The sequence below is a fragment of the Theropithecus gelada genome, chromosome 19, assembly GCF_003255815.1.
Source record: "Theropithecus gelada isolate Dixy chromosome 19, Tgel_1.0, whole genome shotgun sequence".
NCBI classification, from domain to species: domain Eukaryota; kingdom Metazoa; phylum Chordata; class Mammalia; order Primates; family Cercopithecidae; genus Theropithecus; species Theropithecus gelada.
Window position 1 is genome coordinate 41,824,892 of NC_037687.1, and position 13,025 is coordinate 41,837,916.

At 50.3% G+C, this 13,025-nt stretch overlaps 1 protein-coding gene across 4 annotated transcripts in view; it reads right to left on the minus strand.

Annotated features, from left to right (window-relative positions):
• The window catches only part of SPINT2 (serine peptidase inhibitor, Kunitz type 2), a 34,553-nt gene extending 21,528 nt beyond the window's left edge, over positions 1-13,025 (minus strand). The window contains exon 1 of one of the 4 annotated variants that reach the window (XM_025369080.1): positions 12,068-13,025. In XM_025369080.1, coding sequence (XP_025224865.1) covers positions 12,068-12,173 — 106 coding nt within the window. In that variant the 5' untranslated portion in view covers positions 12,174-13,025. The remainder of the gene's footprint in view (positions 1-12,067) is intronic. The other 3 variants (XM_025369078.1, XM_025369079.1, XM_025369077.1) reach the window with 3 other exon arrangements.

Here is a 13,025-nt window from a genome sequence, read left to right on the forward strand (position 1 = left end):
AGCGAGACTGTCTCCAAAAAAAAAAAAAAAAAAGAAAAAAAATTAGGCAGGGCGTGGTGGCTCACACCTGTAATCCTAGCACTTTGAGAGGCTGAAGGGGGAAGATGGCTTGAGGCCAGGAGTTTGAGACCAGCCTGGGCAACACAGTGAGACATCATCTCTACAATTTTTTTTTTTTTTTTAATTAGCTGGGTGTGGTAGTGTGCATCTGCAGTACTAGCTACTCAGGGGGGCTGAGATGGAAGGATCGCTTGAGCCTGGGTGGTGGAGGCTGCAGTAAGCAATGATTGTGCCACTGCACTCCAGCCTAGGTGACAAAGCGAGAGACCCTATCTCAAACAATGAGAAAAAAGGGCCAGGCGTGGTGACGCACCCCTGTAATCCCAGCAATTGGGGAGGTCAAGACAGGTGGACTGCTTGCGCCCCAGACACTTTTTACAATGGAAGGAGGTGCTCTCAACGGCTACCCTGAGACATATGGTAGCGTGAATTGGAATTGTCCAGACTGACTGGGGATATAGTTCTTGTCCTCCCAGGGTTTGCAATTAAGCTGGAGCCACAAAACTCAGTTGGATAGAGAAAAATCACAGAAGGGCTAGGCGCGGTGGCTCACACCTGTAATCCCAGGACTTTGGGAGGCCGAGGTAGGCAGATCACGAGATCAGGAGGTCGAGACCATCCTGGCAAACATGGTGAAACCCCATCTCTACTAACAATACAAAAAATTAGCCAGGCCTGGTGGTGGGCGCCTGTAGTCCTAGCTACTCGGGAGGCTGAGGCAGGAGAATGGCATGAACCTGGGAGGCAGAGCTTGCAGTGAGCTGAGATCACAGTACCGCACTCCAGCCTGGGCCACAGGGCGAGACTCCGTTTCAAAAAAAAAAAAAAGCCGGGGGGCCGGGCTCGGTGGCTCACACTTGTTAATCCCAGCACTTTGGGAGGCTGAGGCGGGCGGATCACAAGGTCAGGAGATCGAGACCATCCTGGTTAACACGGTGAAAACCCCTCTCTACTAAAAATCCAAAAAAAAAAAAAAAAAATTAGCTGAGCGTGGAGGCGGGTGTCTGCAGTCCCACCTACTCGGGAGGCTGAGGAGGGAGAATGGTGTGAACCCGGGAGGCAGAGCTTGCAGTGAGCCTAGATCACACCACTGCACTGCAGCCTGGGTGACAGAGCGAGACTCCATCTCAAAAAATAAAAAAAAAAAAAAAAAGGCCGGCCGGGAGCGGTGGCTCAAGCCTGTAATCCCAGCACTTTGGGAGGCCGAGACGGGCGGATCACTAGGTTAGGAGATCGAGACCATCCTGGCTAACACTGTGAAACCCCGTCTCTACTAAAAATACAAAAAACTAGCCGGGCGTGGTGGCGGGCGCCTGTAGTCCCAGCTACTCTGGAGGCTGAGGCAGGAGAATGGCATGAACCCGGGAGGCGGAGCTTGCAGTAAGCTGAGATCCGGCCACTGCACTCCAGCCTGGGCGACAGAGCCAGACTTCGTCTCAAAAAAAAAAAAAAAAAAAAAAAAGGAAAAAGGTAAAAGATTATAATCACACCCTCAATTCAAAGAGTTTGTAAGCTATGCTTTGGTATAGGGGAGTGACACAATAAGGAAGAGTCATTTGGCAAAAGTGTGTAGGGCAGATTAGAGGAAAAAGCCTACACCCTGAGCTGTTCCAGCAAAGGACCAATGAGCACATAAATCCCTGGCTGCTTCGCACAAGCCAGCTGTGCTACCTGGGGCAGTCTTCCTCTGTGCTTTTTTCCTCTTTCATAACAGGCAACAATAACACATGCAATAAACAATGAATAAACCCCATGTTCTTTTATTAAGTCCCATATTCTGTTGATTTAGGTATGGCTAATTTCTAAAATCATGCACATTTTTCACTAGGCATGGTGGCTCACACCTGTAATCTCAGCTACTCAGGAGGCTGATGCGGGAGGATTGCTTGAACCTTGGAGTTCAAGGCTGCAGTGAGCTATGGTTGTGCCACTGCAGTTCAGCTTGGGCAACAGAGTGAGATGTCCATCTCTAAAAAAAATTAGTAAGTTAAAAAAAAATTTAATCATGCAGATTATAGAGGTTTAGAATGATAAAGCAAAGCTCTGATTATGAAGCCATCATGTCCCTTTGGGTTAAGGTGAAAGACTGGGAACGTTAGCAAGACAACTATCTTGAGGATGTTATAAACAGACCTCAGCCCAAGCAGGAGGGAAGGTGTGTCTGCATGTGATTTATACCTGTTCTGGATCTGGTCAGAATAAAATGTTTCTGGCAAGTCTGTGAGCAGAGTTCCCTTTTGTAACCTCTCTCCAGACCCAGTTTCCTGCTGTGGAATGTACCATCAGTCTTGAGACTATCTTGCCAATCGCTTGTCTGGGAAATGGCATTTGTTCGCTGGAACTTCAACTGGCTTGTGAATAATAAAGCACAGAGACTCAGTCCGCTTTCTCTCCATGGGCCCCATGGAGATAAAGTTCATGGGCTTGCAGATTCATTTCCTAAAAGCAATGCAAATGGGAGGTTTTTCTTTGACACACCATACCAATATAAGAGTGCTGTGAAGACAGGCCAGGCGCAGTGGCTCATGCACGTAATCCCAGCACTTTGGGAGGCCAAGGTGGGCGGATCACTTAAGGTCAGGAGTTCGAGACCAGCGTGGCCAACATGGTGAAACCCCGTCCCTACTGAAAATACCAAAAAAAAAAAAAATTTGCTGGGTGTGGTGGCTCATGCCTCTAATCCCAGCTACTTGGGAGGCTAAGGCAGGAGAATTGCTTGAACCTGGGAGGCAGAGGTTGCAGTGAGCTGAGATCATGCCACTGCACTCCAGCCTGGGCAACAGAGCAACACTCCATTTCAAAAAAAGAGAAAGAAAAGAAAAAGTGTTACAAAGATTAAAGGAGTTTTGAATCCATTTTAAGTGCTTAAAATAGTATTTGGCACACAGCTGTTTGTTTTAGAGACAGGGACTTGCCCTGTCACCCAGGCTGGAGTACAGTGGTACAATCTCGGCTCACAGCAGCCTCGACCTGTGCTCAGTGACCCACCCACCTCAGCCTCCAAGTAGCTGGGACTACAGGCGTGTGCCACCATACCTAGTTAATTTTTGTATTTTTTGTAGAGACGAGGTTTTACCATGTTGCCCAGGCTAATATTGAACTCCTGGGCTCAAATGATCTACCTACCTCAGCCTCCTGAAGTGCTGGGATTATGGGCATGAGCCACCGCACCTGGCCTGGCACAAAACTTTTAACAAATAGTAGATATTGTGACTTTATGATTGTATTTTTTATGAAGGTAGGACTAATATAGGGACAGTCAGAATAAAGAGAATGACACATTTCACTACAAAGTCCAACCAAGCATGCTGACGGAGAGGATAAGGAGGAAGAGGATATACAGGGAAGGCCAGAAGTACAACCTCAAGCCAAACCAATTATTTATTATCTTCATCTGGAGGAAGACAATGGCAAACCACCACATGGGTCAAAGTCCTGCATGGCTACAAGATCAGGATATGCTGGGCTGGGAGGCAGAAAGCCAGAGGGAGGGACTGGTGGAAAAAACAAACACCAAACAAATGAACCAACACAAACCCTCCAAGCTTTCCACACCCACCTGCACTTGCACTGCAAGTATCTTTTCCCCAGGGAATGAATGAGGGCATCTTAAAAAGAGGTACTGAGGCCGGGCACAGTGGCTCATGCCTGTAAGCCCAGCACTTTGGGAGGCCCAGGCGGATCACTTGAAGTCAGGAGTTCAAGAAAACAGGTACTGAATGACAGGAGGTACTGAAGCCTACTTCAATTCTACCAAGCCACATTCCAAAGGTGACATTTACTGTGCAGCCTTATTTTAAGGTGATCTACAAATCTACCTACTTTGGTTAGCTGGCTAGGTTCTACATATTTGAGTGTTTCTGTTTCCAGTACAGAAAGTTACCAACTGCCCATCTCCTCTAGGTTTGAGTGTCTGGAAGTTTTCATTATTGAGACAATTCAGAACCTTTCAAAAAAAAAAAAAAAAAAAACTCAGGTATTTATGAGGAAAGAACATTTACAATTACAAATCTAACTTAAGTTATGAGGCTCATAAAATCTTGGTGTTTCAGATATAAAATCTTGGCATTTTCTATATAAAATATTTAGATATAAAAGTTTACATTTCAGGCCGGGCACGGTGGCTCATGCCTGTAACCCCAGCACTTTGGGAGACCGAGGCAGGAGGATCACCAGAAGTCAGGAGTTCAAGACCAGCCTGGCCAACATGGTGAAACCCCGTCTCTACTAAAAATACAACAAAATGAGCCAGCGTGGTGGTGCATGCCTGTAATCCCAGTTACTCAAGAGGCTGAGGCAGGAGAATCGCTTGAACCCAGGAGGTGGAGGTTGCAGTGAGCCGAGATCACACCACTGCACTCCAGAGTCTGGCCACAGAGCAACACTCCGTATCAAAAAATAAAAAATTTACATTTCATAACCTATCAACACAATGCAAGCCATCACTACTCACGCCCACTGTCACTCCATATTCCACTCTGAAACAGGACTACTAAGTTCACCCTCACCTCAATCTGTAACAAGAACCTGAGCAGCCCATCTGAATAGCCGGGAAGGAAACAAATAGTTTCAAATCTTCCAAGGAACTGTCTGCTGTTAATTCACATTCAGGCACTCTTTACCTTCTGCAAATCACGGACCATTTTCAGAACTGAGGAAAGCTCTTGGACCCTCTCTCTGGAATGGCGTTTCTCAACCTTTTTTCATTACTACCTTCCTCCTAAGGAGACTTTTGGGACATGTTTTTCCTAATCGCCCCATGAAATTTTAATACCACAGACATACTGTATATCTATTCATGTAGAGTGGCCCTTCAAAAGGTCACAAACTATTGTAGCATCTTTTTTTTCTTCCACCCCTTTAAGAACATGCCACAGACTCTAAATGACAGACCCTGGGATACACATGGACAAATCATCACATATAAAATTGTTCTGAGATGGGTCTCGCTCTGTCGCCCTGGCTGGAGTGCAATGGTGCGATCTCAGCTCACTGCAACCTCTACCTCCTGGACTCAAGCAATTCTTCCACCTCAGCCTCCCACGTAGTTGGGACTATAGGCTGACTAATTTTTTGCATTTTTTGTTTCACCATGTTGAAACTCCTGAGTCAAGCAATCCACCCGCCTCGGCCTCCCAAAGTGCTGAGATTACAGGCGTGAGCCATTGTGCCCAGCAGTGTTACATAAAAGTGAAGGATTTCGATTAAGGAACTTCTGAGGCCATGGACCCTGGGCCCAGTCAGGAATCACCCTGAGCTCCGTCTCCAACATGTGTGTGTAAAACAACATGTGAATTCTTGCCCTCATTTCTAAAATGACTTCTAATCATAAAAAGCATATTTCAAGTAAACTTCAGAATAACTAAACCCTAGCTCCTACTTCACCTGCCAAGGAAAATAAAACAAACAAACAAAAAGTAAATAAACTCCAAAGTTCCTGGGCCTCAGCATCAACATCAGCACGTCTTTTTTTTTTTTTTTTTTTTTTTTTTTGAGACAGAGTCTGGCTCTGTCGCCCAGGCTGGAGTGCAGTGGCGCGATCTCGGCTCACTGCAAGCTCCGCCTCCCGGGTTCACGCCATTCTCCTGCCTCAGCCTCCCAAGTAGCTGGGACTACAGGCGCCCACAACCGCGCCCGGCTAATTTTTTGTATTTTTAGTAGAGACGGGGTTTCACCGTGGTCTCGATCTCCTGACCTGGTGATCCGCCCGCCTCGGCCTCCCAAAGTGCTGGGATTACAGGCGTGAGCCACCGCGCCCGGCCCATCAGCACGTCTTTACAGGGAGTTTTCAAAAAGATGTTGCCAGAAACCACCGTGAAATGACACTTGTGAGGAGGATCTTGCAGGACATCGGAATCTACATTCTAATGTCCACATTAGTCACGGCCAGTGGGCCGAGGCATCCTGGGGCTAATGGAGTCATTTCAGTGTGACTCCTGCTGGGCTCTCTTCCGCCTCACATGAGCCACAGGCTTATCACCCCTCATTCAGCCTCCCCTGTAGTCTCCAGACACGGCAAACAGAAGCTCTGCATACATGCTGCAAATGGCTGGTGATGGGTAAAATGAGAAACAGGTTGGGGGTAGGGTGAAAGAGGAGAAGTATGCTTTCTCCATCACAGACTGAGCTCTCAAATACTGACCGCGCAAAGTAATGTTTCCAGTGGAAAGGGGCCAGTCTCCCGTGGAGACCTGAAGGCAAGGCCCTCAACCTTCTTTAGGAACTGCAACCATTTGAACCTCAGAAGCCCTCATTTTCAGTGCTAAGCACACCAACCCTGACACTCACCACCAGACATACACTCATCTGTTCATTTATTGTACTGTCTTCCTCTCATTACGACACGTCTGCCATGGATGGGGGAGGGGGTCTGTTTTGTTCAGTGCTCTATTTTGAGTGAGTCAGTCCTGGCAACTGGTGGGAGCTCAATAAACATTTACTGACTATATCAGTGAATAAGATTTCGAGCTACCCTGGAACCAAACTGCCTTGCCGGCAAGTAGGACAAGCACCCCTTCTATGGAGGATAAGAATAATGTGAGAAGCTGCTTTAGAGAATTCCCAGCTGATCGTCAACACCAGCTTTACTTTAGCTCTTCTGTCATCTTATCTCTGACCACAACATGCGTCACAACTACCCATGGGGGTGAGGATGAAAGTAAAGAAAGGGTGGCAACTAATAACATGTCTACGGAATCTGCTGGAAAGCTTACCTTTTAGTTAAGGTTCTGGAGACACTGTAATTAACCCAAGAGGTCCATGGATTTCGAAAATCCCTTGGAAGTGCAGAAGAAGGCCAGGCCCAGTGGCTCGAGCCTGTAATTCCAGCACTTTGGAAGGCTGAGGTGCACAGATCACCTGAGGTCATGAGTTCGAGACCAGCTTGGCCAACATGTTGAAATCCCATCTCAACCAAAAATACAAAAATTAGCTGGGCTCGGTGCTGCACACCTGTAATCCCAGCTACTCAGGAGGATGAGGCAGGAGAATCACTTGAACCCAGGAGGCAGAGGTTGCAGTGAGCCAAGATGGCGCCACTGCACTCCTGTCTGGGTAACAGAGCAAGACTCTGTCTCAAAAAAAAAAAAAAAAAAAAAAAAAAGCAGGAAGAGGTTCTCAAATGAGTGTTGCCCTGCTTGCCTCCAGTGGAAATTCCCAAGAAGAATCAACAAAGGACCTTGAACCAACCTAACACGGTGAAACCCTGTCTCTACTAAAAATACAAAAAATTAGTTGGGCGTGATGGCAGGCACCTGTAGTCTCAGCTACTTGGGAGGCTGAGGCAGGAGAATGGCGTGAACCCGGGAGGCGGAGCTTGCAGTTATCGCAGTACTGCACTCCAGCCTGGGCGATGACAGAGACTCTGTCTCCAAAACAAAACAAAAAAACACAAAGGACCTTGAGCCAAGTAACCATTAACACAAGTTCTGATGCCCAGGGCCAGGCACAAAGTTATTGGCAGCAAGAACTACACCTAACTGGCCACTCCTAAAGGACCTTTCAAGTTCCTATTCTGTGGAGGAAATACATGATCTGGTCCAGTGTTGATCAACATTACACATTTCAGGACCCTCCAAATTCCAGAATTTACCACCTGGGTGGGGAAAAGGAAAAATTAAAAAAGTCATGTATATTTGCAGCTAACTGATAAAAGGATTTCCCCGAAGAGCCATAACACACATACATACCCAGACACACACACACTCTGTCTCATGCTGTAATGTACAATTTATAGAGAACTGTTACATGTTACCTTTTACTAAATGGAGCATATGTTTAAGGTAGGGGTCACAAACCAAAGGCCTACAGAGATAGAGGGCAGGCAGTAGTTGAGATGAGGCAGGCTGAGTAAGTACCTACAGGCTGGGAGTGGTATATCTCCTTCCTGAAAGAGGTACTGGGCTCCAGCCTGGGAATGCTGGGCAGGAAAACAGGCCTGTATTCTGGTCTGGTTCCATTACATCTTCATGTCTTTCAGGCAAAGCCAAAAACTACATTTTTACGTTGAAAAAGTTGCAATTCTGTTATATGTACCAGTCACAGAAAGGCTGTGTGAAGCTTCCTGGGAGTGGCCCAGTTCATAATCTTCGTGCTTTCCACTCCAGACTGTAATTGTACCTAACACTAGACCGGGGAGCTTTCTCACCTGGCACAAGCTCAGCTTTCCCCCCACCTCTGTCTGCAGAGGTTGGAGTCAGGACACTCTTTGCTGGGCCGTGTCCAGCCCGTCCACCTGTCCCTTCCCACCTGCCCTCACTACTGAGAGTCTCACCGACACATCAATCGTAGACCACATGATGCTTATCACAGGAAGCCCCAACCCCTGAATTAACCCTCGCTCTCATACGGCGGGGCCTGCTTTGTCCCCATCTCCCCTCCTCCAACTCCTGGGCCCTCTGGTACTCAGGACTGGTCTTCGGCAAATCTTCCATGTCCTGAATCTCTCCTCTGAACACTGTTGCCACCCTCTCACCTAACTGCAATCTCCTCTGAGGACACACCTCCTGGGGCCCTTCCAAGTAGGGAGGTCTCCTTGCTCCCGGGAGCTGCTTCTGGACTGTTCTCCCTCCACCCTTCCCAAAACCCCCAGCTGGCAGACGCCCATTATCAGAGTAAATCATTCACTACCCTGCCTGGCACGTTGTCTGCCAACCCAGACAACTACTCCTTTCTTCCCAACTTTAGCTCCGGGCCAGCCACCTCTCCCGCTGCTCTTATCATTCTTAGAGATTTCTATATCCAGGTAGATGGTTCTCTGGAGGTTCCAAGACCTCCAGCTGATCTCGTCCCACCCTCGCCCCCCTCCCTCTCAGGGTCACACCTAGACCTGTCTCAATAACTGCCACCTCTTCAGAACCTCCCTCTCATGCATCTCACTCACTACTCACTGCATCCTATCTGTCTGATTCATTCCCTTCAGAACCTCAGCTCCAACAATCTGCTGGCCCTACCAACTCGGCCCTCCGCCCCCTCACATCTTCACACAGAATAAATTTCTTGACCAACCCCCATCCTCACTCCCTCACACATTCTCTGCTCACTCCTCCCTCACCACGACATTCATCCGGCAGCACCTGAGCCACTGCATGGAGCTTCAGCAACACCACACTCCCAGTGGATGACTCGCTTCCAGAGAAAACAGAAGCAATCAGGAAGGAGGGAGGAAAAAAAAAAAATCAAAACTGCCTCCTGCCTCCGATTAAGCTGTTCAAGCTTTCAAACAAACAGAACTTGTGATAAGTGAGGGCATTAGTTCACCCAGTCAGACACTAGTACTTCTGAAAGGTCAGTAGGTCCAGCCGGCAGCAGCAGTCAGGGATGCCACTCTGAACAGAGAAGGCCTCTGCAGTGAGACCTGGCTTTGTCAATTACTACTGCAGAGTGACCTCGGACAAGGCACGTAACTTCACCACCGCACCCAGCTGTCTCAAAGGTTAAACGGCACATCCGAGCTCAGAGTAAGCACCAGAGGTAGCAAGAGGCCAGGTAACTGGGAGGTACATCCTAATGTAATTACTTCACCTGAGAAAGTCCAGCAGCGCTGCCAAATTCTGGTTCTGATTGCAAGAACGGTCAGCGTCTGCATGCCTGACTCCCAGTCACCTACAACTGAGCCTCTCCCCACCAATTCACTTTTTTCTCCTGCCTGGGGCATAGGGAAATTAACCAGTCCCCAGAAGTTACCACAGGTGATGACCTGGTGCACACCTATCCTGCTCTTTTTTCTTTTTTTTCTTTTGAGACGGAGTCTTGCTCTGTTGCCCAGGCTGCTGTGTAGTGGCTTGATCTCAGCTCACTACAGCCTCCGCCTCTGAGCTTCAAGCGATTTTCTTGCCTCAGCCTCCCAAGTAGCAGGGACTACAGGTGCGCACCACCATGCCCAGCTAATTTTTGTATTTTTGGTAGAGACGGCGTTTCATCATGTTGCCTAGGGTGGTGCTGAACTCCTGGCCTCAAGTGATCTGCCCGCCTCGGCCTCCCAAAGTGCTGGGATTACAGGCATGAGCCACATTGCCCGGTCTTCTCTCTCTCTCTCTCTCTCTATATATATATATATATATATTTTTTTTTTGAGATGGAGTTTCACTCTTGTTGCCCAGGCTAGAATGCAGTGGCACGATTTTGGCTCACTGCAACATCCGCCTCCCGGGTTCAAGCAATTCTCCTGCCTCAGCCTCCTGAGTAGATAGGATTACAGGTGCATGCTACCGCTCCCGGCTAATTTTTTTGTATTTTGTAGTAGAGACGGGTTTCACCATGTTGGCCAGGCTGGTCTCGAACTCCTGACCTCAAGTGATCCGCCCACCTTGGCCTTCCAAAGTGCAGGAATTACAGGTGTGAGCCACCGCGCACAGCCTTGGCCTTTTGTTTTTTAACAGATCTAGTCCTGAATCCAGACTGCTTTCTCTTTCCACCCAGTATCTGTCTATAAAGCCCTAGGCCATCTGGCTGCAGCCTACCTCTCCTACCTCCCATCCTCCTCCAGTCCCCGCCTCCTTCACGCCAGGCTGATTCTGTCTTTTCCCTGAACCCAACCAAGCTTGTTCCAGCTTCAAGGCCTTTGTACTCTATTGCCTGCAACTGGACACTGGTCCCCCAGGTCTCTGTATGGCTACTGCCTCCTCATTCTTCATGTTAGAGCTCAGATGTCACCCTCCTCACAGAGACCTCCACCGACCACCTGAGCTAAAGCCACCCCCAACATCTTAGTCCCCCTGTTGGTGTACTTCACCTGGTTCATTTAATTCTCAGTAACTTAATCTCATGGCAAGTGCTTTTTAAACCTTCACTATCCGGGCGCGGTGGCTCACGCCTGTAATCCCAGCACTTTGGGAGGCCGAGGCGGGCAGATCACGAGGTCAGGAGATCGAGACCATCCTGGCTAACACGGTGAAACCCCGTCTCTACTAAAAATACAAAAAATTAGCCGGGCGTAGTGGTGCGTGCCTGTAGTCCCAGCTACTTGGAGGCTGAGGCAGGAGAATGGCGTGAACCTGGGAGGCGCAGCTTGCAGTGAGCCGAGATCGGGCCACCGCACTCCAGCCTGGGCGACAAAGCGAGACTCATAATTTGATTTTATTCTACCAAAAAAATAAAATAAAATAAACCTTCACTAGCTCTGCCTCTCCCACTAGAATATTAGCTCTGTGAATGCAGGAACCCAGCTCGTCTGAGTTAACTGTTATCACCAGCGCCAGTGCCTGACTCGTAGCAGGGCCTCAGTTAAGTTTTGCTGAATCAATGAATTCTTTCAAGAGAGCTCTTTTCAAAACCCGCTGGTGCTTGTCTGAAGCAGTTAAGGTTATAACAACACTTGTTCAAAGAGACCTTTCAGACCATACTTCCTTAAGAGTGTAGAGGTTTAAATCACCTTATTCGCCACCGACTTCTAAGGACCAATTCAAAGAACCCAACTCCAGCTGCCAATACTCTCTCGCGCCTTAGCAGAGCCTCCTCTTCCCCAACGCTTGTTTCCTTTCTTGCTCCCTCCTTCTCGGGCACCTAGTGCAACTCAACTACAAAAACTTCAGGGGAGGCTCTCGTCCAATCTCCAAAGAGGCAGGGGTGAGGTTGGCTTCTTCCCTTAGTCTAAAACGGCCACCAGGTCACCAATCCAACCCCCACCCTCTCACAGGCCTGGCCTCTCCCTGGGCTTTGGCCATGGTACATTCCACCGCCAGGAGGAGGCAGGTCTTCAGTGCGGCTGCTCACCCCGCTCCTGCCACAGGAAGGAACAGTGCCACGCCTTCTTGGTCAATACCCTTAGACTTCCTTCACCCGAAGGAAACTCTCCTAACCCTCGCTCCTCCGCCCGTCTTCGCTCTCGAGGGCTCCCAAACCTCATCTCAAGGCTCAATCCTCCAGGGCTGGTTCCACCACACCCGCTGAACGCCATCAAGTCGCCCCCAGTTTCCTCCCCCGCCACTTTGTCCCTGCTCAGCCCCCCGTTGACCCCCGAGCCCCTGCCCCCTGCGCCCCGCCTCCAGCCTCCCCGCCTGGCCCTCACCGTGGATGCTGCGTTCTCGGTCGGCCGCCAGGACCCCAGAGAGGAGCAGCGATCCCAGCAGGGCGAGAAGCGCCCGGCCCCGCCTCAGCCCGCACAGCTGCGCCATTGCCCGCTCCGCCGCGACGCGCAGGAGACGCCACAAGCCTCCAGCCGTTGGGGTCTCGCGATCAGGTGCGGGAAGCCCCTCGCCGCGCACGCGCACTGGAGCGCCTCGCGTTCAGGTGCCGGCGCTCCGCGAGAGTCCGCCAGGTGCCGAAGCCCCCGGAAGTCGCCTTTCCGAACCTTCGGTGCGGGGACACCCGGCCTTCTCGGCGCGCGATGCCTGGGTCTGCTCCTCGCACCTTCGCCGCCTGCGACACTCAACAGTCCTCCGCGCGTTCAGAGCCCCGCTACACCTCCCAACGCACGGGGGTCGCCAGAGCCAATGGCGAACGCCTTTGGAAGCGGCTTCCGAAGGTGGCAGGGCAGGCAGGGGGCGGGGCGCACCTGGCTAGGCAGGGCGAGCAGGGCGCAGGCGCAAAGGGCCGGCACCTGCGCGGCCACTCCCCCGCCCTGGGCGCACCTGGGCCCGCCCCTGGTGCGGGGGGAAGAGGCGGGACTTGCGCGAGCCTGGTCTGGAACAGAACCTGGCGGGGTGGGGCGCCTGCTCGCTGAGCACCTTTCACCCTTCCCGTGGGCTTGGTGACGAAGTCCGAGGAGGGCCTTCGCCATTGGACTGGTCTCAGGGTGGGAGGAGGGGGCGGCAGACACGCGTTTCTTGGAAGCCTGTGGTTTTCTGGCCGCCTCCCCGCAGCTTTCCTGTGAATTCCTTCCTGAATTCAAAGTTCACTGGGCTCATGCTCCGGGGCTTAATGCTGGGGACCCAGCGGTGGCCGTAACAGACTGGTCCCTGAGTCACCGAGCAGGAACGGCCCAGAGTAGTGATAGCGGAAGCTTAGCGCAAAGTGATGAAAGCTGT